The sequence below is a fragment of the Phyllostomus hastatus genome, unplaced genomic scaffold, assembly GCF_019186645.2.
Source record: "Phyllostomus hastatus isolate PE091 unplaced genomic scaffold, TTU_PhHast_1.1 phas_scaffold_78, whole genome shotgun sequence".
NCBI classification, from domain to species: domain Eukaryota; kingdom Metazoa; phylum Chordata; class Mammalia; order Chiroptera; family Phyllostomidae; genus Phyllostomus; species Phyllostomus hastatus.
Window position 1 is genome coordinate 6,458,385 of NW_025334041.1, and position 27,920 is coordinate 6,486,304.

Genomic DNA, 27,920 nt, shown 5'->3' on the forward strand with positions numbered 1-27,920 from the left:
CGAGCAGTCTTCGCCCGGGTGTCCTGGGGATTTACCAAGCGACTATTAACAAATCTACACGCTACTTCCGACAACGGCTTCCACAGTGCAACGTGCTAGACAGTGCCCTGGGGCTTGAGGGCAGCACCAAACTTTCTCCCGCTCCCGTTTCTCTGGCTGCGTCACCAGGCCACCTTACCCTTCGCTCTTTTTTCTCACCTACTATGCCCTCACCTCCACAGCCTCCGGGCACTTTCTCCAAGATGATGTGAAAGGCGTGGGGGGAGGTACGGGGAGTCAGAACGTGGGGGGTGGTAACGTGTGCCGAGCTCATGGCTCTGAGAGGCAGGAGTCTTGTTCCTCAGCTGCAAGATTACAAACTGAGCCACACAGAAATAAGGCACAGGTCTAATCCATGATCAGCGCAGAGTACTTGTGAACTTGACAATGAAACAGTTACACCTCACTCCAGTAGGTGGCAGTAAAACTCTACCACGCGGTGCCCAGCTTGGTCAGAAGGGACACTTAAGAGGGTGGTTAAGGAGCTACTTCACTCCCTATTGCTTCCGACAAAGGGGGCGAGGCACTGCCTGTTTGCTGGCCTCCCCTTACGCTTCCCTGAATGTCACAGGTCCTGCGGACATTCATAATCAGTTCTCGGAAACTCACGGGCCCGTGGCAGACGTGGCCCTCCACATGCGTGAAAAGCCTGACGTTCATAAAAAGACACAGTGAGGTCGCACAGCCCCTGTACTAGGTTCAAGGAAAACCTTAGGCGTGACAATGGATGAAGATTCAGACAGTTTTCACTGGGGTGGCAGAATCCAGGTGACTCATCTCAAGATCCAGAAGGAGAACCTGTTTCTAGAAGCAGCAGCACTTTGCCGGTTAGGCAGGGGGCCTACATGTCTCTGTTTTGCATTCTCCAAATGAAGTACATTGTTCACAACTCCCCAAACCCAGACTTTTCATTAGAGATTAACCCGATCTCTCTTAACACAAGAATGAAAACGAACAAATGAAACCCCCTATATATTTACTATAGTTATTCCTGAGTATCTGATTCTGGCCTTGGGATTACAGCCAATTTAGTTCTAAAAAGACTTCAGCACTATTATGCTGTCCAATGGCAAAAAAGACATTTTAGGTAACTAAACATTTTCTAAGACAAGTTTTAACTACTGATGGCCATCAAGCAAGGGTGTACGTTTACTGTAGTGTCCCTAAATCGTGTTTTAATGCCCCATAAAATCTGCTGTAAAAATAGTACCCTGGGGAACTTACATGTGCAGTCAGGATTCTATACCGTGAATAATCTTCCTAAAATATATTTTACACTTTAGATCTACCTGTCTTTTAAAAGTAACAGTATCTTTCAAGCATACTATTTAAATCCTTCTGTGTCTGAAGTAAACAAAAATATTAACTAATCAGAATTATCAGTTACTTCCTCCTACTGCTTGGATCCTTAATTTTAAGTAACTGACATGGCGAAACTTTTTAAGATAATGAACTGGAATAAATTCATTATACTTAATGTATGATTATGTTAAGCATTATGTTAAAATCTACTAATCTGATGTTGGTGAAAAGAAACTATACCACCCTCTTTCCAGATAAAAAATTTGTTTCCAGAGACTAAAGCTCAGCTAATGAATGCACTGGGATTTGTTCTCAGAGAAATAACATTAATGAGACAGTAACGAGCAGAGAGACACTGAATCTCGGAAGAAAACCAACACATACACCTAAGTGAAACAAACATACAAAAAAAAGAGTTGCAATCATAGAGTTGAAAAGTTTCTTCCCAAAATATTCTAGTCTTGCATAGCAACAGCAGAATATTTAAGACCCACACTCTATTACATCACAACATTGTTTATTATGTGAATTTTTTACAATACAAACAAAAAAATACAGAGATGCGATATATGAATACAGCTAAAAGCAGAATGATGACTTTTTTTTCTTTTTAAGAGGCCATGATTCCCATTTCTAGTAAAATAAAGAGACTGCACATAGATAGAAATAGGTTGGTCGTTAGCTCCACAATTTTGCCTAGAAATGATCTATAAATGCATTTTCCCCCTGCTACTTACCATAAAGTGTAAAAAGGGAATTAAAGGAAAGTTTCCTTTAGATGCTATACTCTATTTTAGCAGGGCCAATATATGGAAAATACCTAAATTAAATGTTATTACAAAAATGAAGCAGTAATGAGATTCTGGCTAAAGAGGGCACTAAATGAGAATAATATATATTTAAAGAATCCAAAACAACAAACAAACAAACAAACAAACAAAAAAAGGCTGTTATAAAAAAGCTCTAGGTGCATGGTAAGCATATACGTTCTTTTTTCCATGTGTATTTTTAAACAATGGAAGTGTCAAAAAATAGGGTCAGCTGTGTTAGACTAAATTACAGTATTGTATACGCTGCACTGGATGGACCTTTGTATTATAATTATCAGAGAGAAGCATAGTTTGTATCATATTATGGCAATTTATCCTCGGCAAAAACCTTTCAGAGTCCTTTTATTTTGGAATATCTTGTAAACAGTCAAACCACCAGAACATGATTGTACAATAGTAAAATGTTTTCTTGCATTAAACTGAAGACATCTGTTTAATAATAATAAAAAAAGAGAATGTAGGAAAGGTACTTAGAGCTGTTAGTTTCTAAGTACACAACACCTTAGACAATTCAAGGCATTTTAATCTCCATCAAGAACAAAAAAATAATAATTATTTTTGTCATGCTGTTAAATCCATCATTAAGGATAAAACTGGTGCAAATTGGTCAAACGGATCCAACAAACACTGGTGTCCAAGCTGGCGTATTGGCAACTAACACGCAACTGGTGGTCGACGGAGGGTTTAGAAGATCTTCCCTTTCTTCTTGTTCTTTTCCAAGGTTCTGAAGGATTAAAGAAAAATAACCAAAATGACTATGTCATAAACATGATAAACAACACATGGTAGCAATAGCTAGCCCAGCTACAACTGTGTTAAATTTTCACACACAACTTTTTCATTTGAAAAACTAAAAGATTTAGAAGTGAACAATGAGGACAGTGCTAGTCCCTAACAGTATTGCCTTAGACAATCAAATATTTGACATGATTCCAGGATAAATATAGTAAATATCTGGCAAAACCCCTTTTCTATCTGACAAAACCCCAGTTTCAAGATATGAGAACAATTCTCAAATAAAACAGTGCGAATTAAAAAAAAAATCAACTAACATCTAACAGGGTATCCTTTTCTCCTACTGCCATTTCCACTCTGAAATGCATTTGCTTTTACAATTGTATTTTCCTCTTCTTTGGGGAAAAAGTTCACAGAACAAATGCCTAGTCTTAAAAACGTTTAGCAGTAAAAGTAAATTATAGAATTCTTACAGCAATTCAACTTTTCAGTTTTAAATGGGACTAATGAGGGAATAAAACCCCCAAGGTACAGATATTATTCAGTTTTTAATAAATAAAAAGCAGGCAACCTATTAACTATATTAGGAATTAGAAATCCAAACATTTTATCTTAAGAATTTTGCCCTAAATAAGTAACTCCACATGAGTAAAACGTACCCCTGAATTCACGAAAGGTCTCTTTAGCGGCGTTCTCTACACGCTCACCCCAAATGGAACACGACCGTGTGTCCAACATTGGGAGGGAGGGGTGGGAAACTGATTATGGTGAGTTTAACTGGGAGAATGTTATGAAGCAACAAGTAAATTATAGTGAAGTGTTAAGTGACGGAAAATGTTTGTAGTGAAAACAATTACTACCATATCAGACAGATTATATTTATTTACATACATTAAAATATTTATTCATAAAAAAATTTCACTCATGAAGTAATCGTGCTTTGGATGCACGACAGTGGGTGATGTCTTTTAAAATGTTATTCTAAAAAATAAATAGGAAAATAATTCTTTAGCCCTGGCTGGCGCGGCTCACTGGACTGAGTGCTGGCTTGGCAACCAAAGAGCTGCCGGTTAGATCCCCAGTGAGGGCACGCGCCTGGGTTGCGCCTGGGTTGCGGGCCAGGTCCCCAGTAGGGGGTCGTGAGGGGCAACCACACACTGACGTTTCTCTCCCTCTCTTCCCTTCTCTAAAAATAAATAAATGAAGTCTTAAAAAAACAGAGTGTTCCCTCTCTAAAAAAAGGAAAGAACTCTTTAAAACACTCGTAGGGACATTCCGTGGGAATCTCGGTGTCGGATACCTTGAAGAGTTCTGTTGCTCTAAAATGCGCTGCTGGGCTTCCCAGTTCGCTTTCTCGTCTTCGAACTGACGACGCTTCTCCTCTAGTTCTTTGTGCTGTGCTTCCAAGTTCTTCTTCATCTGCTCATGGCGCCGCTGGAGCTAAATCACAGCATGGTATGTAAAAAAAAAAAAAAAGTTAAGAACTCAGGAGCACAAGTACAAATCCTTCATCCCAGTTTTTGTTAACGTATGGGCGCCGAGTTTTTGTGCTGTGAATTCAGAGCACCGTCTGGAAAGCACTGAGATTCCTCTCCCTGTACGACTGCCACCCCCAGAAAAGGAAGGCCATCGACCCCAGAGTACAATCTTGAGCAACAGGGGACAAGGGTAACAAGCTTATACAGTCGAATACACTGTGTAACAGACCTACCCAGTCTCATTTTCTGTTACTCACACACACGCAGGAAGCCTGGCAGGGAAGACACAACTGCTCCCTCCCACTGCATTAATGAGCAAACAGTTTAGAGTTTAAGTCACTTGGCATGATCATTAGCCAGAAAGTGGCAGGAAACCAGGATTGGAACCTGTCTCCTAATTCCAAGTTCGGAAAGCTGACACAAGCGGAACGAAAGCAGACAGATAAAGACCTGAGAGTTCCAAGATCACGGTAAGGTCCCCTGACGGCTTTGAAATACGGTTCTCAAATACCAGTCTTCATACAAATCACCTGCAGTGCTTGTTAACAACACAGAATCCTGGACCTCCCCTAACTGAGTCAGGGCCTCTGGATGCCTAGAGACCTGTATTCGCAACAAGCCTCAGTGACTTTAATGTAGGCGGTCCTTCCTACCTTGAGAATTAAGGTAGGAATGTAGGCTGAGAGGTGGGAAATACTCAAGCAAAATAACTGCAGGAACAAAGAGCTTATCTAAAGGTTCATAATTTCATTTAGGTACCAGTCAACCTACTGAAGAAAATAGTCATGCAAAAAAAAATCAGATTAAATCTAACTATACCAAATACCTAAGAACTATTCAAAATCTTCAGATGTGCAGCAATTATGTTCTATTAAAGATCATATTAACAATGGTGAGTTAACAACATGAATTTGGATTCTAATATAATTTTACATATAATTTGTTTTCTTAATTATTTGTGAACCCAAAAAGTAACTTCATATTCATTCCAATTGCAAGTATTTCATTCAATTCCTACAAAACAAAACTATTTAAGATAAATTTAAGCAAATCTCAACTCACATCTTCCTGGTGACGACAAACCAGTTACTAACAGAAGTGTCATAAAACAGGGAAAGAGAAAAGTGCCAACAGGTACTTAAAAGACAAAGGGGAGGGAACCACACACGCACAACTCAGGAGGTTGCTGCCGGGAGAGGAGAGGCGGGCCATGGCGACACCGTGTTTTAAGCCGGACAGCAGGCCCCAGGCATCGTTCTCCCCTTCCTCTCCAGCTCTGGCACACGTACGCAAGTGTCTTTTCTGTGAACTGCAGGTGTGTAAGACGTACAGGTCACAACCCCTCACTCTCAAAATAGCCCGCTGGGTGGGAAGGATATGTTTCGAAGTTCAGAATTTTTCAGATTTTAGAAAGACAGTGCTACTCACAAAGGTGTGCATACTATATTTATAAAACACCTCTTGGGCTTTCTAAGGCAGCACCTACAATCCAACAAATTACTACTTTTTGCAGTAAAATATATAAATATTCACATCAAGTAAAATAAAACTATTAGTTCTATGTTTGGCTTTGCAGTGTTCAGAGCTTTTCAGGATTTGAAGTCGTGGGCTTGGCTAGTGATGAAGAACTAAGAGAGTTAAGCAGGTTCGAACGATGGCTCACATACAGCTCTGCAGCACTGACCAAGTGCAGGCGCCCCTCCTCCCACGTGGGGAAGGGGGTGCAGAGACACCTCCCGCCAGGGCTGCGGGGTGGGCAGGCGCCACAGCGCATGGGAAGCGCTCGGTGCAGTGCCTCGTGCCCTGAGCAGCTGGTCATTAGCTGTGCTCCAAATATTTCCAGCATAAGTGAACTTGAAAAAAACTATCAAACAAGGTTAAATAGGTTTCTTCACCTATATATTTGCATACGTATATGGTTGATAGCACTGGGGGAAACTTGGTCCAGATCTCTCTACAGGCAAGTCCTTTCAATGCTAAGAAACATCTCATCCATCAAAAGAGCACGTTTCTGAAAGCTCACTTTCGCCCTTCACAGCAGTCCTAACAACTCTCGGAGGTCCTCTGGCTCCACTTCCGTGACTATTTGTTTATAACACTCACTCTTGGGAGCGGGTCCTAAAATATTTCTCTATCAAAAACAAATTAAACTACTTTTAGATTTTCACTGGAAAATCGAAGTATGGAGATAACAGATTCATGATTCCTATTTTTATTTCCTTTCTAATTTATTAATTAGTGAAGGAATAGAGACTCATTTAGATTTAATAATAGGCTGATAAAAAAAAAACACTAAACTTAATCTCCAAAATTTTATCTCAGTAACAGCTGCCAGGAAGCTAGTCCTGCAGCACTTGGCAGTCTCAAGCCAGAAGGAATTATTCCATGTCCCTGAGGAATTAAGTCTAAGACAAATATAACAATAGTGAAAGTTTTTTTAATTAAGAGATTACATGAAAAGCCCAGTAACGTAAGAAAATTCTAATGTGAAACAGTATTTCCTCAAATTTATTGAGTACTTTACTCACTCCACGCATTCTGTCTACTCAATGGATTGGATTAAGAGTACTTTTGGTTGTGGATTAAATCAAGGTTTTCAGTATTTTTTATGCAGTACTCGCAAAAGCAAAGAGATAATCTGTAGGGATATACAGAATAGATCTGACTCTCCTTAAACATTGCATATTAATGTTATCCCGTATACTTACAAATAATTTTGACACGATGGTAACAAATCCCCGCTGAGAAAACTTCACGCTGAAATCGCTGCTCTGCTCTGTGTTTACCCGCAGTCTCGCTAGATGAGCGTCACGCTCCTTTCCTTTCTCCCCGTGGACCGCAACCGCCCCAGGCACGTCCGACCGAGACAGGCTCACTTTCTCACGCACGTGCACGTAAGTCTGGTTATCATTTTCCTAACGCTAGTTTTCATTCTTACGTCCACTCAAAACTCTGATCTTTACTTTTCTTATTTTGAGTATATAGAATGACTTAAAATTTTCATTTTTCATAACTTGCTCATTATGACTAATAATTCACTATAAGTATTCTATTATTCTTTCTACCAAGTATACTCCTGTCCACTTACATAGTGAAGTCTATATATATATATCACATTATAAATACAGCACTTGGTTTCCTTTCTCCATTTCATTACATTAAGGTATTATATTCAATTCGGAAGACATTTACAGAAAGGCTACACCATCTATGAATTTCATCGACAATATTATCCTGACAAGGACTACTGTGTCCGCAAGAAGTGGAAACATTAGGCTGATCACCTCGGCTTCAGAGTCCTTCAGTTTCTGAACTTTCTCTTTGACCTTCATCTCAAACACCTGCTCCATCTCCATCTCCATCTTCTTCATCTTAGCGACGTGCTCCCTTCTTTCCTCTTCCATTTGCGCCAGAGGGCTCCTGTTACGAACATGAAGAATCATCATTACATGGGGAGAAATAAAAAGTTAACACAAAACTCTGATGAAAACAAATGAGATACTGTATGCCATTACTAACATCCCCACTGTTTCTTATAAATAAGTTTTAAAATAAATTTTCACTTACTCTGATACTACCATAAATAATAAAAACAGATTTGATGTTTCATATATAAATGTGTTAAAAATTCTTTAGAAATTTAAAAATTTTCTAGATTATAAATATTTATAATCTAGAACTCCCAAATATTTCCTATCTAAACTTGAGTCTCTAGTAAATAATTATGAAAATAGATCTAAACAACAAAGGCAACCATGAGTGGGGCATTTCTCTAAACCCAGTGCTTATCAAATTTAAGGATGACCCATTAAATAAAGTGTGGAAGGAAAATGGAAACATTCCAAAGTACATTCACAAAATGGAAAACCAGAAGAAAATTGTTTCATTTTGTATTTTCTTTAAACAAAATTTTAATGTGAAAAAAGGAACTGAGTTAATAAAGTATATGCAGAATCTTTCTAGTTCTATGAATCTCCAAGTGTTATAATCTCTTCTTCTAAGACAACTACTGACATTACAATTATACTGTTAATTCACAATAATTCAAATTTATTTTGGTAACTGAAATGATATGCTGGAAATGACTACCAACCAATACCTGGAATGTTCTTCATTTAAATATACAGAATATTTCTAGTTGACTTCAGTAACTTCCATGCTCTTTGACAATTTATTCCACTTAACTCAAATATTTCACTTCTTAATTTTTAAAGGTGTTCACAGTGATAAAACACACACACACACACACACACACACACACACACACAGGATCAGAAGCAAACAAATATCTTGATAATTATTTTTGATATGCCAGAAAATAGATACAAGCACAGTTAAACAAAAGTAGTTCAGTATTCCATTATTCCATTGACATTGAAAGTCCACTGGCTCAAATCCCTGCACAATTTTGTTCAAAATTTTCAAGTTGAAAAATACTACACGAGCTTTATGTTAAAGCTAGTATATTTATAGACCCGAGAGAATGCCAGAGTGTGGGTAACCTACTACAGCCCTGGGGTCCAAGGAAGTGTGCCCTGTGGCTTTGAGGAGCTCTGACAACTAGTCAGCACTGGGACGACTCAGCAGGCAGCCTCTCGCCTGGCTCTGCTGATAAAACGTGGTTAGCTGGCCTCCTCAAACACAGGCTTTAAGCACTGAATTTCACATTTTAAATTGGTGAATTTTATCTCAATGAAGTGATTAAAAAATTAAATCACAGCTGAAAAACAAAACCAGGTCTTAAATATCACCCATAACTTCGGGGCTAGAAGTTATTCTTCCAAGAGTTACTTCAGCTTCTGCAGTTTTAAGAGAAATCAACTTCCAGATCCTCACCTTTCATCCAGTCTTGCTTAAAGGGACGGGCCTGAAATTTCCAAGTTACAGATAGCCCATTTCTCACTGTACAAGAGAGAGGCTTTCTCTTACCCATCCCTTACCTAAGGTACATTGTCCCAGGGGTACCTGGGGGCGTGAAACCCTCAGGTGACTCTCAATGATTAATAAAACACTATAATGTAAAGTCTCCCTCAATGAGGAATAAAACACTATAACGTAAACCCACAGATTACATCTCCCAGTATTAAACATGTTTCTATTAACAATAAAGCGTAGTGTTGGGTGTTAGAAATGTGGTGCCTGGGTCCACGTCTTGATGCTCTGCGTTCAAATACACGGGAGAGGGGAGCAACTGGGTAACTGGCAATGTGTTTCAGGACTCAGCAGACCCCTCCCACCCCGAGCTCCCGAGCGCCATTATCGAAGGATGCGCTGCTCTGGAGGGAAGGGCCCCAGGAAGGTCACACAGACAGAACACCCACAAGGAGCCTAAACTCACATTTGCTTACTTCACATATTTATTAGCCATTTCTTTCAGTTATTCACGGATGGGTCTTTAGCTATAGAGAAAAGCACCTTACATCAGTGAAAGCACCATGAATTGCTGGTAGTGACTTTTTTTTAAGTCAACTGGAATGTTTTCTAAAACTGCTGATTTTTAAGACAATAGAAGATATAGCCTATGGATAAAAGTTCCAACGGACTTTTCAGATTTAGTATATATTATGCAATAAAGTAATAAAAACCTAATTTAACATAGCAGATCAATACCTATTATGACAGTCATTCCCCCGATGGTTCAATCTTTAAAAGTATTTGTTTTTCTACTTACTATTAACATAAAATAATATACTAACTCCTAAGGCAATTTGCTTTTTAGCAGTACAACCATTTCACAGGCATAGTTTGGATATGATTCATCTCATTAAGAGATACATTTCCAATAGAATTCTACTTTTTATGTTTTCACCTGGGTTACAGTTTAACTCAAGTGATCTACGCTAGAATTCTGTATATGCAGAAGAATTTTTAGCAACACTAAGTTTTATTACTTTCTCTGAATTACACCTCACTTGCAACCAACAGCAGAAATACCCCAGCACTAGTTTAAAAGTTTTATTTTTGAAATATGAAAACAAATAATTTCTTATTTCTAAGTAGTGAACAAATGTTTGAAAGAAAAAAAATAAACCTTAAGTGCACATATTTAATGAAAAATACATACTGATAGTACATTTCCCTTTGACATATAAAATTATCAGATTTATTTGTGTTTTTCTTAAAAGTTAAAAAGTCCTGCCATGGCTGGTATGGCTCAGTAGATGGAGTGTGGACCCGCAAACCAAAGGGTCACCAGTTCAATTCCTAGTCAGGGCACATGCCTGGGTTGCAGGCCAGGTCCCCAGTGAGGAGTGTGAGAAAAGCAACCACACACTGATGTTTTTCTCTCCTTCTCTTTCTTTTTCCCTTCCCCTCTCTCTAAAAATAAATAAAATCTTTTTAAAAATGTTAAAAAACCCTTAAGCTAGTGAAATGCATTTAAAATGGATTAGGATTGGATCGTTTTGTAATTTATATAATTGTCTAACCATTATACTGTACACTTGAAACTAATGTTGAATGTCAACTGTAATAGAAAAATAGGGTAAAATAAAAATGTAAAGACCTGATTGGCTTTTTAAGAATATATTTAAAAAAATAAACAAAATAAACTGGGTTAGAATCTTATTAACAATATTTATTATGATGGATCCTCACATTTTTATGATAAAGCTTAAGTTTGCTTAAAAAAAGTAAAAAGTCTTTTTCTCATGTGCTAAACCTTACCTCAAATACAATCTTGTATTTTAAATATTAAAATATTCTTAAAGTAATAACCAAATCAGTTTTTCCTAGAAGTCAAGATTTTTTTGCAAAGCATGAATTACTAATAACCTATGTCAGAACCACCTAGGGTGCTTATTAAAAATACAAACCTGGCCCTGGCTGGTGTGGCTCAGTGGACTGAGCACAGGGTACAAACCAAAGGGTTGCTGGTTCGATTCCCAGTTAGGGCAGATGCCTGGGTTGTGGGCCAGGTCCCCAGTGGGGGCCATATGAGAGGCAACCACACACTGATGTTTCTCTCCCTCTCTCCCTCCCTTCTCCCCTCTCTAAAAATAAATAAATAAAATCTTTAAAATAAATAAGTAAACTTACAAGCCCGCAGGCCCACCCCCCATCTACTGATCAGAATCACTTGCTGATTATTGAACCTAGAAAACTACCTTTTTAAAAATCTCTCTCACAAGATCCTTGAAACCAGAAAACCTATGTATTCATCACAGAAGTTCCTCAAATAAGCATGCTGTATCAGCATAGGAAGAAATTCAAAGTTAAGTAGGAAATTAGGGTCTATCACCCCAAAATCAGTAAGAAAATAGGGAAGAAAATAAACATGGAGGTAGGCCTCAGACCAGTTTTAAAGAGAACTGCTGGTGACTGCCAGACACTATTCGCGCTTTGTGTGCTCTCTTCTGAAATGTAAAGGCCACATGGAGACAATACGAAAAAAGAAAAAGAAAAAAAAAGAAACATTTTCTTTTCCATTGTGAGGGATGTGGGCCACTGTAGAACACAGTACTGCTACTTTGAGAACTTGCCTTTCTCATTATTTATACAGATGATCCTTCCGATTATCCTTTAATGGTAGTAACACTTGGCTACAAATGTATAAGCACACATTGTCGAAATGGTCTTCATAACACTTCGATCCCCAGCGGCCCCAAGTAAAGGAAAGCAGGACACAGATGGTGCTCCCACCAGTGTCCTTGCACGTCTCCTTTGCCCGGCCCCCAGGAAAACCGCCACTCCACGGGGTGAGGCTCGCCCGCAGGAGTCACTCGCAGCCCTCTACGAACACAGGAAACCCACACTCCAGCTGACCGACTCTGCGTAAACACCCAACAGGAACCGAGAAAGTGGTAAAGGTGACCAAGGCTACATTCATCTAAATGTTTCTTCTGTTTCGTCCTGTCCCTTGCGTGAAAACTGCTATCAAAAAGGCTTATTTTAAAAAGACTTGAAGAAAATGTAGAAGCTCTACATTGAGTCTCCTTTAGGAGACAATGAGATGTTTATCTTACAAGTAAAATGGGTTAAGAGATCTTGATAGTAACTTTTCTTCTTCCCTTAGAAAAAGTATTTTCTAAAAGAGCTGTTTGATTTCTGATTAGGTTGCGTACAGATTATGAAGATGATGGCAAATGACCAAAAGGGAATACAAGGCTCTTTCTCTTAAAAAACAAGGTAATAAAACACTTCCTCCAACAATTAAACTGCCAAAACAAAGCCTACCAATATAAATTTCTGCTGTTGTGCGTATGGAACAATCCAATATACTATTGAGTAGTGAGGAGAAATCTGATGAAGATGAAATAATTACAAGCTACATAAATAATACCCTTTCTGGAGGGAACAAGGCATACTCACTTAGTCAGTTGCCCTTTATTCTTGTTGTTATCAACCCCGTTGTAAGTCACAGCCGCCAGCTTCCGGCTCCGGTAGTTCTCATAGTGCACGTTATTGGTGACGTCTTTCAGGTCCTGCATATGTGTTCTGTCATAAACAAGCAGCAGAACGAGAGTTTGCTTCTATCGAAAAGCAGAGCAAGTACATATGATGCACTAGCTTGACAACAATGGAAATTTAGGCTCTAAATGAGAATTTAAGAGCCATAAATCCCCTCAAAGCAGTTACTAAAGATGACATTTCTACTGAAGAGTATTTACCTTTCTACTACAGTTAAGTGCTCACTTAACATCATTGATATAGGTTCTGTGACTTTAAGCAAAATGAAGTATAATAAAACCATTTGTACTATAGCCTAATAGATGTAAACAAGAGTTAAGTTCCTATGGCATCTCAATATTATCACAAAACAACAAGGAACAAAATGACATTATTGAAGGATCTGCTGTATGTATTTTATTTTACTAGAGATAGGAAGTAGATAAGCTTCTACTAAAGCTCATAAAACCAAAAGAAATTTTCTTTTAGCAGTATTAATATTTGAGTTTTTACTACACTAATATTTCCAGGGACACTTTAGATCACATATCAAGTTGAATTCAAACTGGGGAAGTTTAATTTGGAGTAAGTTTCTGTTCATTCAAACTGTCCAGTGAATGTGATATCTCGGTTAAATGAACGTTTGCACACAGCAGCATTTCCATAATACATCAAAACAAGACGTATAAACTGCACAACACATAAGGCAATTTCATCATGCCCCAACGACGTGAGATGCTCAAGACGACCGAGCTGCCGCCTGACTCCTTGCACACAGCAGGTTCTCGAGCACACGTGGCGCGGCAGCACCGTGGGCCACCTGATCCTCTCTTTCCTCACCATCCATTCCTGTGCCCACCATCTGCAGTCTCCACCGCTTTAATAAAACTCTCTCAGGGAAACAAACATAAAGGCGTACTCTGTTTCCATTCTGCCCGATACCCAGGGAACATCTGCTATGCCCTTACCCTTTGCGAACAGAACGTGATGTCACATCACTCTGGCTCAATTCCTGCTGTCTCACACTTCCACGCAGACGCAGTCCTCTGGCAGTTCACGCCCCCGCCCAGTTGTAAGTCTCGGTTTTCCCAAGTCTCCTCTGCCTTCATACTCGGCTCCTTGAAGAACTAACTTACCCCGTCTCTGGCCACCAGTCACACCGCAGGCTCCACCCCCTCTCCACTTCAGCTCAGTCAGGCAGCCCCTTACTCCAAGCACAGCCAGTGGCTGAGAATAAAGGGCTGGAGTATTTCGTCGCTCACTCCCGACTCGGAGGCCCACTGCTCTGGGAGCTCTCTTCTCAGGCACTGAGTCAAGACGCTCTCTCCTTGGTTGTCACCCATTTTTCTTGTTGTCAGTATATGTTATAGGTGACACCATATCATCTCAACTATGATCTCCCCGTGACAAAAACATGCCTTCAAACGTTGCCTTCCCTTCCACTTTCCCCAAACTTTTCACATCAAAGAAAAGCAATAGTCTTTTCCTTTCCACTTTCCTTAACCCCACCAGTGTTAAAACCTCGCGAGAAAATAAAATGATAAGAGACATTTTTCCTATATATCCCTAGCCACACAGGCTATTTTGTATTTTTGCTAATGACTTTAAAACCCTGGTGAAACAATCCAAGTTGTCTCCATGCATTGCTTGCATTACTTACTTCAGTGCTAGAGTGAAGACAATTTAATTAGCTACATTTCTATAAGGCAAAAACTAATCTGTCCAACTCTAACTTTACTTAGGAGGAAAAAAAGCTTATTATTTTCATCATTGCTCACACTTACCTTATCAACATATTTCTCAGAATTGTGAAATCACAATGTTCACCATTTTCAACTACAAAAAAGAAAAAACAGACCACATACATTATTTCCACTAACCCTAGGCTTTTCAAAGGATATTTCACAGAAAAAAATGGGGTCATAGCAATAAGAGCATATATTAGATCAGTTTTTCATTAAGGTTTTATTTTTCCTCTGTGCCACTGAGTGACAGCTGCCACTGGCACAGTCCCAGGGCAAGGATGCACCCAAGGGTTTTTCTTTCAGCACCAGCTACCAAATCCTGGCCCCACTGCCCGGGGGAGGACCTGTGAAAGTGCTCTTGTTAAGATTTAACACTGTAATACAGTAGTTAATTTAAGGATATGCCAGGCAAGTATACTACAGTATTGCTTTATTATAGTTTAATCCTCAGTAATAAAAATATATAAACCTAACATATGAGCTTTTCAGAACAACACTTTTGAGATTTTGAAAGGGGAGATTATATCTTTTTCTTTCATATCTTTTTTCTCTTGGTAGAGAAAACATTAATTCCATGATAAAATGAATTTTAAAAGTTTAGTGTGGGCTAAGGGAAGTAAAAGGGAAATCACTTTAAAAAAACTTCCTTAAGCTAACTAACCAAAATGAAACTTCCATCTTTGTGGGGAAAGAAACCTAAAACTAGAAATACAAAGCAAATTCTTCAGCCCAGATTTTAAGAGCTATAGAAGTTCAAAATCTCAGCTCAACAAATGAAGGTTACCTGGGGATAAGGGAGCTAGGAATGAGTACAGTGTCACTGGTAAAGTAAGTCACTGATAAGTATGGCAACTTGGAACCATACCCTAAAAATTGCAGAAATTTCCAGAGTAGTACCAAATAGATAAAACAATCATGACTCAATCTTGGTTTCAAGTTACTGTAACACAGAAGACTTCCATCTTTTTATTAGGTTCAACCAATATAATAAACACAAACTTGGGAGACACATCTATATTACCAGGAGACTTATGAGATTTGATGCTACAGATACAATTTTACTGGTATTTAAAACCCCTTACAAAATTGGTAAAGGATCTCTTAGTAATGATTTATTTTAACTCTAAAGACTAAGGCCAAAAAGGGCAGCATTTGTCCTGAGGAAAGGAAACTGACTGCTTTAATTGGGCTCATGAAAGTTGTTCTCAATCATTCTTGAATGTCCCAGACCCACCGGAGACTCAGATAAGCGAGAGACCTTTTCTCCAAAATTGTGTTCACTGTCAGAAAGTTTATTAGATCCCCTAGAAGCAATCTTTGGAGCCCTGGCAAAGAACACCTGCATTATAAAATTGCAAGTACACTTTCAAATCAGAAAACAGAAACAGACCTAATGGTGGGGTGGCGGTGGGAGGTGGGGCACTGACAAGTGGCTTCTGAAGGGTCACAGTGTTAGGGTGTAGCGCACACTTGCCTGACTTAGTAGGACACAGAAATCTGAGAAACTGCCACGTTTGAGAAAATGAGACTAAAAGAAATTGAATTCACAACTACCTTAGAAATTCTAGAATGTATCAATACAGTGAGTTCTCACAGAAAGTCACTCACGAAATAAAACCTTACCTTCAGCAACACCCCAAGGATACTGCCTTCCTCTGACCCTTTTGCCATTAACTTCAATGATAGTATTACTACCGACCACAGCAAGAGGTAAACGGTCCTATAAAAAAAGTATTCTTGTTCAAATACATCTCTGCAGTCCTCACAAACTCAAGAATAAAAAAATCGCATTATTCAACAGATTAGCAAAAAAATTAACATGACAGTCTCTACATTCACTTGTACAGGGCATCCAATCACTATTTGGTAAATTGCTACTACATGGCATTCTCACCAGTGTTTCTCTGAAATTTTTAGAATACTAAAGCATATACTGATCTAATTATTTTCTAGAAAATCATTCCATAAAGAAGCTGTCCCACACTGAAAAAACTAAAAAGAGTTAAAAAAACACACTGGCAGGTAGAGAGGAAAAATGGCACTTGTGACTAGCCCAGCTACTTGGTCATAAAACCGCCCACCAGCCCTGCAAGCAGCAAATGTTACACTTGCTGAAACCTGCCACTGGCAGCCCAGTGGCAGATCTGGGAGGCTGAGTTGTACTCATCTGGACTCTCAGAATACAGTCTTTCAGAGTTCTTGTGGCTCCCAGAAATACATAAGAATTTTATGTAAAATATACAGATATTTTACAAAACCTCAGAAATTCTGTATTGGTAAGGTATGAATATTTCATTATTCCAAGATAATTATTTGCTTATATAATGCCATTAATACATCATTTTTAGGTCCAGGGAACCCAGGAAACCAGTATAAATTAAAAATGCAGAAAATTATGTTGGTATAGATTTTTGGTTGGTTTTTACAGAAGTACAAAAGAGAACATATTTTTGTCTGGCTCTTAAAACTGAAGATTAAGTAAGCATAATAGTGCTTAAGAATAAATCCTCTCCCTTCTTATTATCAGTTTTTAAAGGGAAAAATTACATGAAAACAGGTCACTGAAAACCTTATGAAGATTGGTATTATTCATCTCTCTATTCCATATAATGCCTTATTACATACAACAGTCACTCAACAAAGTTAATTGCAAAGTTGAATTCAACATAGAATAATCTCCCAATTCATTCTGTAAGCCAACAATTTAAAAACACTGATATTTTTGGTGTTTCTAGTGGATATTACAGTGTTTTTAAGTACCCCAAACATTTTAGTATGTGTATGAGAATGAACCTACCTTTATCTTTTTAACAAGCTTATTTTCTTCTTCATCATCTGTCTCTGGAAATTCATATATTTTAATTTTATGTTCTTGGATTTCTTTCATTATCTAAAATGGAAGAGAAAGTTAGCAAAAGAACACCACACATAATTAGCACATTAGCTTTATTTTTATTATACTTTGCTTAAGTTCCTATGAGTCCTCAGCTTTAGGTCCTTTACTATTTTTCAATGATGTAAAAATTGTAATCTAAAAACAAAGTATTATGCTGGTCCTTAAAAAACTATAAAGTTGAAACATAAATACCATTGCCAAAATTCAATTACTTCAGAAGTGTTAAAATCATGTGGTTATAATACCAAGAGAGTTCTAAACACCATGTAAGATTCCCGAAAGGGCTTTCTCTAGTTGATTTCTACTATAATGGCTTTGGGTCCTTTATTTATAAGGACTGAGATTCTTTTTCTAGATATGGCTTACTGTTTTACTCAGCTGAATCAACAAAGCTTAAGCTCACCTAAAATTTTTAGTAGAATTTTGCTAAGGTAAGTAAAACTAAATACAGTGTGGGCTTCAGGAGAAAATGTTCACACTTATCAGAAAATATCCTTGCATGAACATGTGCAAATGCACAGATCAAGGAGCAACAAATACAAGATCGGGCAAGCACATGGAGAAAATATGCTCTGGAAATGAAGGAGCTAAGGTAAGGCATTAAGAAGGAGAATGCAGAAAAAAGAAAGACAACTTATTAACATCAGAAATAACCTGGTTTAAGTTAAATTATTTCATTCAAATACTTTAAATTCTAAATAGAATATGAATATCCAAATAATGTTTAACTACCTACCCTATTCAAACTCATGACAAACCAGTACCTGACAGGCCTAGAACTAGCTCCCCACCTAGTCCTCTAGTGTGAGGGGTTACACTACACCTAGTGTGGTATTTTAGTGCTGTTCTCACTGCAAGGGTTCCCCAGCAGCAGTAAAGGGAACCTAAACAAAATGTGTTAAACATGGTTACTATACTATGTAGAAATAAAACTGCCACTGAAAAAAGAACAGGACCACACATGTTTTACAACTGTGGTACGTATCTATATAGAAAAACATGAGACTAAATAATAATGTGTCAAATGCACAACTAGAAGAAAAAAGAAACACTAAAAACTAGCTCTAAGAGCAGGGGTTCTTAATGAGAGGTTGTATATTAAAAGGGCCTGAATGAGAATCTTCAGAGTAACAAACTCCAGAGCCCCATCTTAATCTACAGAACCAACTGGTTAAGGATACAATACAGTAACTAATTCTGAAAAAGTTCTCTAGATGAGTTTGATAGGCACCCTGGGTTAAGAACCACATTTTTAAGCATATGAAAAAAAATTGTATAACCATTACAATGCAACCAATTTGGAAGTAGAGATCATTGCTTGTTCATCATTTTTGTTAAATTCTTAGTACTGTTCCAAATCAAGATACATAAAAATCTTGTTTTGGGGGAGAAATGTGTGTGTATCTAGAGATACATAAAAATATCTAGAAGAAGAGAAATGTGTATGATTAGTATTTGGACCTATGAATAGCACATTACAAAATAAAAAAAATGGGAGTGATCACAGAGAAACATATACTCCTGGTGGAAATACCAAATATAGTAAAAATGATGTACTAAAGCAGTCTAAAAATTTAAACAGATTTAACACAATTTCAAAGCAAATTTCAACAAGCTTTTGTCTTTCTTACAGATTCAAGGTATTCTAAAATTCACAATGAAAAAAGTGAAAAAACAAAGTTTCTTGTTACAAAGGGGACAAGGAAAAGAAGAGATAATTGAGTCTAAGTCTATTTTTTAGAATATTATACAAAACAGCTGCAGTTGAAAAGATGTAACACTGGCCTAAAATAAAAAATAGGCTACTGGATTAGGAGTAATTACAGAAATTGACCCTATATTTTACAAAATATATGTAACAAACCAAATACAACAATGAGAAAAAAATAAACCCTTGCTTTAAAAAGTGTTCAGCTTCTATGAAAAATTAAAAGTTAAAGAAATGATTAGGTACTACTTTATTCCAAAAAAACTTTTTTAAATAAAAGTGACAAACAGTGCTATCCAGGCACTGACTGAAACAAGTATGCCCAATAGAGAAGGAATTTGGTTGTTTTATTGGGGAAGCACTATGACAAAATGGGGGGGGGGGGCAATAAAATAATCATACCCTTTCAAAAAGTAATCTTCTTAGAAATTCAGTTCATGACAGTAATTCTAAAGGGTGTGAGGAGGGGTGCTGGTAAAGGCTGTACAGAAACATCTAAAATCGCCCTTAGGTGAAAGGATCAGGCCCTACGATAACAAGATCTTTCAGGAGAAAACTAAGGCAGAGGATTCTTTTCAAAAGTTATTTGTAATATAGTATATACAACTATACAGAAAAGTAGCAAGAGAAGTACACTGTAACACATTATACAGAAAAATAAGAAAAACTGCAAATTACATGAATGGTATGAGAAACCCACGAGTTCAAGCTCATTCAGCCCACCTGTTTTTTAAACTGTTGGCACTCCTCTGGTGTGAGTGTGTCTGCTTTGGCAATAAGCGGGATGATGTTCACTTTTTCATGCAAACGCTTCATAAACTCAATATCCAATGGTTTAAGTCTGAAATACAAAATATTTAACACGACTGAAGCGGTAAGTCTGGAAAGGCAGCTTCTTCACACCCCCAGTGCTAAATGAGAGACGCCGGGAGGACTTCCCTTGTTAGCAGCAAGAGTCCGCGCAGACGTGCGCGGACAGCCATGGGGAGGGAGAGCAGGGCCTGTAAAAGCACGGCGGTGGCTAAGGAGGCCTTGACTCACTCCTGTCCTGGCCACAGCGTTCTGGCCCTAAAGATGAATTAGAAACACCTGAAACGCTCCTAATAGGCTTTCCTAGAAGTGCCTCTATATTACTCAAAATTTGAGGAAGTCTTTGTTTTTAAGAATCCCATAGTCAGTTCTTGCTACCAACTACATTCCTCAGAGAAAAGGCTCAGGAGAGCATCTTCTTCACCACCCCTAAACCCATACAGTATGGCTGCCGCCTCCACTTGACACTGTACTTGCAGGTCACCAAAGACTTGCCAGCTAACTGACAGAGACCACAGGCTTTGCCCTGCTTTTTAATGGGCTCATTAGGCGGTATTTAGCTTATTCCCTCACCAGCTTCTCCCTTAGGGTACTTTTCAGGATCCTCTTTGTTAGCTAGTCCCTTAAGAGGTATTCTCTAGTAGGTCTTCTTTTCTTATTCTTCATTATGTATGCTTATCACCAACTCCAGTAATTTCTACTACCCTCTATGGGTCAATGACTTCCAAATCCTCACAGGGAACCCAGATCTCATGTTTCAGACCTGTGTTCGCCCAGCAGAAATGCTACTTGGACACCCCCCATTTCGGATCCTCGAACTCAAAAGCTCATCGGAAGCTCACACTACCCCGCTTCTGTGTTCCTACTTCAGCGAATCGCACTGCGATCCACTCAGTTACTCAAGGCTGAAGCCCCCAGTCTTCCCTTCTCTAATCTTACTTCCAGAGATTCACCAAGACCTGCTGAACAAGAAACATGTATGCATCTCCATTCGCACTACCTTGCTCCAGGCCACCAAGACCTTAGGTGTGGGTGGTTTTCATACAAGAATCTGTCTGGTTTCCCTTCAAACCGTGCACAGTACAGTCAGAAGAGGCTTTCTAAAATCCAAATCTGGAAGATGGTCTGACTTTCGGTGGTGGGCACACAGATCATGTATCATAGAAATGTACACTTGAAACCTACTGTGATCTTATTAACCAGTGTCACCCCAAGAAATTTAATGTAAAAATTAATTAAAAATAAAATCCAAATCTGATCGAATCATTCCCTGACTGAAAACCTTACCAGATTCCTTAGCTATTGGGGCCTACAGGCCTTGGAAGACATAGCTTCTCCAGATGTCCTCATCTCTTAGCATTCCTTCACGTCTTTTCCCACCTCCTACTTCCAGTGTGCCAGCCTTTCTGAGCTTCTGACCTTCGGCCGGAAGCGAGCATGCTCCATTCCCATCCTCCTCCTTCTTGGCCTGCCTTAATTCCTGTTCATCTTTAGGACGTGGCCTTCAATTCTCATTTCACCTGGGAATCCTTCTCTAACTTAAAACTACGTAGGCACCTTTCTAAGGAGTCACAACACAACGTCCCATAGATTTTCCTTTTCCCCCCTAGATCCTCAAGAGCAAGGGTTTTGTCTCATTCATCTGTATCTCCAACCCCCAGCACAGTGTCAACACTGGAGAAGGTGCCCAAATATTTGCTGATCAAAAAAGTAAACTATTGTGACTTCCTTATGTCCTTGAAGAAGTCTAAATGAAAACCAAAAATATTCCTCACATCTAAAATATACTGTAGACTAAAAATCAATATTCTACAACAGCATATAAGATAATGGACATATTTTGCATAAAAATATTCTGAAGTGGTATTCTTTAACTTCTATAAAACCATGAGAAAAATGAAATAAAGATCTAATTATAACTTTTACTAATATTTTAAAACAAAGATAAAAATACATAAATATATTTATAAATATACGTAGTTCTCTTAAAGTACTACTGTGTGTGTGTCGGGGGGGGGGGCAGGGGGGAAAGAGAGACAGAAGGAAAGAAAAAAGAAAGAAGACTGGGGCCCAAAGACTAATGAGGTATTCCTTTTACTCACAAATAACACTGTACCTCCTAGTAGTAGTGATGCTGACCGGCAAAAGACAGGGTTCAGGAGGGGAGAGGGCAGTAAGTTAGCTACCTCCTATTCTATTGGAATTTGATATTGGCATTCAGAGAATAGGGAACACTACTGAAAAGTATGACTGGGATAACACTATATTATATTCAAACAGCACCCTTGCCTACTAGTGCTAACTGAAAGAGCCTATCCATCTGTGAAAAATATTTAAGTTTTGCTTACTTTCATTAATCATTCATACAACACTAAATATAAAAGCTATGGTCCAAACAATCTTAGATTTTTACATTTTTATGGTTCATTTTTCAGATTATACTCATGACAAATTAAAATTACTATCACCATCACCTACTTAAACCAGTGACAGAAAAGAATCCGGGTAATTAAAATTTTAATAAATCTTAAGAGTATTTAATATATTAAAATCAAAACCCAAGGTAGTAAGATTTCACATTTAAAAGTAAAACAATACTTTCTGAATGTTTATTATATTATTGCAATTTTTTAAGAGAAAGACCCTCAAAATTAACCATGACAAGGAAGTTGGGAAAGTCAATTTTTTAAATATAAAACATTTGACATTTAAAAAATTAGGACATTTAAATCAGCTTAAAAATTAAACTTCAGAAAAAAGGTAAAATTTTTATAAAAGCCCCAATAAAACCCTTGTGCCCTTTAAAATTAGCACTTAAATTTCAGGAGCTTACAAAATGTCAATAGCGAAAAACATTTAGTTCACATGTAGATTATTTTCTGTTTGAAATTTTTCCTCTGTCCATTTAGTTCTACTTCATGTTTTCCCACAAGTTTAGTTTTTAAATGTTGTTTTTAAACAATGGAAAGTCCTTTAAGAATTTATAGAAGATAAACCCATATTAGAGGGAAAAGCCTTTAACCTCAAGGCCTACAACAACAAAAAAAATGAATAAAGGGCAAATGACAAATATTTATAATAAATACATATATGTATATAAGTAAAAAACCTTATATAAAACTCACTGTGTGATATTTTAAGTGGCAATAACTATTTAAAAGGGTAAAACACCTTTTTAAAATTCAAGTCCAAGTCAGTTTTTTATTTTACTAACAATTACCAACAACTGAACAAAAAACTGAAGCGACTGCTGAAATCATAAATTATCCTGTGTGTTCATTGATGACACTTGGTAGGGTGAGGTGGGGTCACTGAAAATACAATGCTGGAGCAATCTATAATTACTCCAAAAATAGGATCTTACTAAAAAAGAAATCCAGGGACTACCCATAAAAGATGGAAAGGCCCTGATTCACCTATCAGAATGCCTGGAATTTTAGTTTATAATGAACAGGCAATTTGCAACTTTCAACATAAAATTCAGTGTCATATTCTTTCACTCAATACAGAATATCACATACAAATGGACATAACTTTGGTCCACTTCCAAAAATAGTTAAGCTGAGAAACTATTCAAAAGCATATTTTTATACATCAGAAATAAAAATTTCAAACTCCCATTCCTTGTGACAAACAATAAATGGCCCAAAGCCACTATGCATCATTTGAATCATATCAAAAATTTTTGCTTAAAAATATCTTATTTCCCATGCAATTTTAAGAAATATATTTTCCCCTGGGGAATAGAAGAAATGTGATTTCATGAGAATTACTAAATCTTGGAGAGAGTCCAAAGGACCTAAAATAATAAAAGTGGATATAAACTAACCAATTTCTATTGACTTAGCTGCAGATTAAGATATTACTCTGTTGGTGTCCAGGAAAAAGCTCTAGCCGGTTAAACCAAAATGATCAAAAAATATATAAATTCAGTGAAAAGCTAACAAGAACTCTTAATAAAAAGCCATATAGCATGTTCTATTTTTTTTATCCTCATGTAAGGATATTTTCTTCCATTGCTTTTAGAGACACAGAGAGACAGACAGACAGACAGACATCAACTGGTTGCCTTCCACACACATCCTGACTGGGAGGGGATCAAACCCACAACCTAGGCATGTGCCGGACCAGGGATTGAACCCTCAATCTTTCAGTTTAAGGGATGATGATGTTACAACCGAGCCACACCAGCCAGGGCGTGTGTTGTATTTTTGAGGTTACTTTTTTAAAGCCTCTTGAGATGAGATAAATTTTGTGCTTTATTCACTGTAGATGAATATTAGAAATAAAAGAAATATTCGCACCATTACAATCTGAGTGCAAAAAATGGTAAAGTACATAATTAAGGTTTTAGGTAGTGATCATGCTCAACCTAGACAGCTGTAATGGGCAAAAGGTGGAGAATGCAGCAGGAAATAGAAAAGAAGGGACTTTTATGAAGGAACCAGTGCATGCTGCTGTAACCTGGGTGTCGGACTGTAGAGTCTGATTAACAGTCCAGTTCCCTCTGGTGAAGAGATGGTGGGGTTACAATAACCGAGTAACTGAGTCATGTTAAGTCATTTACCCAAAGGAAAAGACTAAAGAAGAGTAATCACAAACATCTGCAGTTGCCAAGACACACATATCTACTCAAAATGATAGAGGAAGTACAAACAACAAAAAAGGGAGTGCAGACTGGTCTTACAAGCAAACAGAACAATCATACCAGATGAATGTCTACATATTTAGTTCTTAACCCCTGATAAGCAGGTTGGTACTAAGGATATGATACACAATGTGACTCTAAGGTGAAAGAGAAGGCACACAGATTTAGCGAAGAGAGAAATGGCACACGAAGACTTTGGTTGTTCTGTAAACTCCTCTAGCAGATCTATTGTAAATAATATCTTTGGGGTTTCTTAGAATTATCTAAGGTAATTGTTATGGCTGTTTCTCCTTATTGAGTGGTTCAATTAGTGACATAGTCAAAAAGTAAGCTAAACTAGCCACACTGAGACATAACCATGATTGAAACATTCCAGGAAGCAGGTAAAAAAGCCTTATGCCCGAGAAACTAAGAAGTAAAAATCATTGTTAGCTAACCTAGGACTTAAAAAGGTTTTTTTATAAGCCATTTTTACATGGAATTCAGGACTTTACAACTGGTAATAGTTAAATTTGTATCAGAGAAGGATTACTAAAATATAAACCCAAAGCTGAGTAATAAACAAAAACAAAAGGTCATCAAAAGCATCAAGGTACTGACCCATGTCCCGAAGGAGCAATGAAGTATAGACAACACTGCACCCTGTTATCAGGCATCTGACGTCTGTTCACTCGAGACTCTGCATTTAGGTAGTCCTCAAATTTACTGTCAATGTAGTCGATAACAGGCTGCCAGCTAGAGAATGCAGATAAATGAAAAAATTAAGTTGTAGTTTCACATATAAATGCACAACTGATGACTTTGTTAAAAGCCAAAATCAATAGTTTTAAATTGACAAACCGTTCTAACCAGTAATTATTTTACCTATACTGACTTAAAAAGAGGTATAAATTATGTTAAAAAAATCTCTATTCATTATTTTTAAACTTTCTGAATCAAAGAAAATTGTTGAGTCAAAACATAGCTAAATTATTATATTATTTATACCAATAAGTATATCAATGCTAAGACAATTTGCAGTATGAAAAATTATATATTGAAAGCATTTTACATTTTAAATGAAAAGATTAAACAATATACAAACCTCATGATGAACTTACTTGGGTATTTTTAAAAGTTGACAGAAACTTACTTTAAAAAAAGTGAAACAAAAAAATTTAAATACTGTTTATAAGATGCTAAGATATTACTACCAACTAAAATGTCACGGATGTTTTCTTCATCTATGACATGGAAAACCAAAGGTCTAAATTCAGAATGTGAAAGAAATTAGAATGTGACGGAAAATAATGTATACAAATGGATAAAATTATAGTAGAGGAAAAAAGTTTTTAAATTCATATATATATATATATAGTTTTAGAATTTTCTTCAAAATAACTCTAGGATAGGTTATTATCTCCATTTTGTAGAAGAGAAAATCAGTTCAAAGAAGTAAAGCAATATTGACAAATAAGTGGAAAAGTTGGTATATGAACCCAAGTCTTACCATTTAAAGTTTAGTGGCCTTTGCTAAGGTGTGAAATTTAAAATGTGAAACAGGACGTCTAAATACCCTGAACCCCAAATGCAATGGAAAGCAGTGATGACATCCCCTTCTTACCAATTACTATTATCCACTGCATCTCCAAATCCTGGGGTATCAACTATTGTGAGTAGCAACTGAACCCCACCTTCTTTGATTAAAACTTTGGATTGTTCCACCTGTAAGAATAATTTGCACAGACATTAATACCATAACATTACCCCTGTGCTTTTCTACAAGATAAGCGGTAGTGAGATGAATCAAAACCAGTCAAGAAGCTTTTTGCAGACTAAATCTACCCACCCCCACATTTTTAAAATCAGTTATTTTGGACATCAGAAGTCCTGGTTACTTGAAAGAAGAGCATAATGAAAATAGTAGGTTTATGGCTCATAGTTGGTATAAAGAAGGAACTGATAAATGGCAACAATCACTAACGCTGTATAGTACTTATATAACCTAAATACACATCTAATAATACATACAAAGAATATTCTTAAATGATTCAGTAAGTCAGATTAAATGTGATTAAGCAGACAAGTACATCTAATGTACCACTTACCGTAAATGTTTTCCTGGACTATCTCCATCTACTTTGGTCCAAACCAATTACTAACGTGAACTTATTACCATCCCCAAATCTTTCTCAGTATGTCCATAATTATTTACACTTGTGTTTATGTGATGGCTAAGATCCAGTTCTCTTTTTAAATGTGATATTGCACATTTAGGCCAAAGCAATCAGCAAAGGTCCAGGCATTGAAAAAAATGTATTCTGGTACGGTTAAACCCTATAAATTATCTGATTAAAATCTTCAGTTCCCCGTAAAGTTTGGAGAAAGGTTCTATTTGAAAAAGAATGTCGGATTTAAACGATAACAACAGTTCTTTCTACAATCTAAGATTTTCTGTAACCTCAAGCTCTGTATCAGACTGTATAAATCATTCACCTTGGGCATATGCTACTGCCAGATAAAGCGACACTGATTTAACCAGAAAAGTACATTCACTGTACATTTATATCAAGTGCTTACTAAGACTACAGACTCCTCCAGGTATGCATAAAGGCTAACATAAGAGACAAGAATTATATTAAAACTTAAGAGCGTTAAGTGCCGTAATACAGCACAGCTTAAGTACAATACTACCAGACTTAGGGTAAACTGTAATCACAGACATGTGAAAAGCAACTTCAATTTTTTATGTTGATTAATGGAGTTAGGAAAGGAAAAATGACTAATTTCCAGGTAAAAGAAGTTTGGTGTACCTTTAGAGATGATGTCTTTCCATTTTCTTTTGGCATTTCTTATAGATTCTAGCTGCACAAAGAGACTGAGGAGATGAAACTAAGATTGCTGAGCAAGAAAGTCTGTAGCAGCATTATTCAAGAAAACTTTGAATGGTGGAAATGTTCTAAATCTACATTGTCCAATACAGTAGTCGCTGGCCCATGTGGCTACTTAGCACTTGGAATGTGACCAGAGTAACTGAGGAACGGAATGTTTAATTTCATTTAATATTAATTAATTTAAATTTAAATAGCCACATGTGGCTTAGTGACTACTAAATGGGACAATGCAGGTCTATAGCAGTCTAAAGTTATTCTGTTAAAAAAGAATCGTGTTAAAGCTGAAAGCATTTCCTGCGATTTGGATATGTAAGTCCATGGAGGAGCCTCTAGAAGTTTAGACAGGTAAGAGGCAAAGGTCTTATCTTTTAGACTGTTCTAATCCTGGTATAAACTCTCAGCGAAAAATTTGGACATCCCAAATATATTTATTTATCTACCAAGTACATATAATTGGCAATCTGAATG

The 27,920-nt window shown here is 37.3% G+C and overlaps 1 protein-coding gene and 1 non-coding gene across 5 annotated transcripts in view; both read right to left on the reverse strand.

Annotated features, from left to right (window-relative positions):
* Nucleotides 1-1,841: 1,841 nt before the first annotated feature.
* Nucleotides 1,842-27,920, reverse strand: part of SEPTIN7 (septin 7) — a 73,518-nt gene continuing 47,439 nt past the window's right edge. For all 4 annotated transcript variants that reach the window (XM_045827767.1, XM_045827766.1, XM_045827768.1 and 1 more), the window contains exons 5-14: nucleotides 26,183-26,283; nucleotides 25,180-25,314; nucleotides 19,845-19,962; nucleotides 17,315-17,407; nucleotides 16,141-16,237; nucleotides 14,557-14,608; nucleotides 12,695-12,820; nucleotides 7,669-7,804; nucleotides 4,207-4,346; nucleotides 1,842-2,895 (exon numbers count right to left, since the gene is read on the reverse strand). In XM_045827767.1, coding sequence (XP_045683723.1) covers nucleotides 2,856-2,895; nucleotides 4,207-4,346; nucleotides 7,669-7,804; nucleotides 12,695-12,820; nucleotides 14,557-14,608; nucleotides 16,141-16,237; nucleotides 17,315-17,407; nucleotides 19,845-19,962; nucleotides 25,180-25,314; nucleotides 26,183-26,283 — 1,038 coding nt within the window. In that variant the 3' untranslated portion in view covers nucleotides 1,842-2,855. The remainder of the gene's footprint in view (nucleotides 2,896-4,206; nucleotides 4,347-7,668; nucleotides 7,805-12,694; nucleotides 12,821-14,556; nucleotides 14,609-16,140; nucleotides 16,238-17,314; nucleotides 17,408-19,844; nucleotides 19,963-25,179; nucleotides 25,315-26,182; nucleotides 26,284-27,920) is intronic.
* LOC123812275 lies at nucleotides 14,747-14,876 on the reverse strand. The gene has a single exon (XR_006784555.1). It is a non-coding gene; the product is annotated as a small nucleolar RNA SNORA30/SNORA37 family (small nucleolar RNA).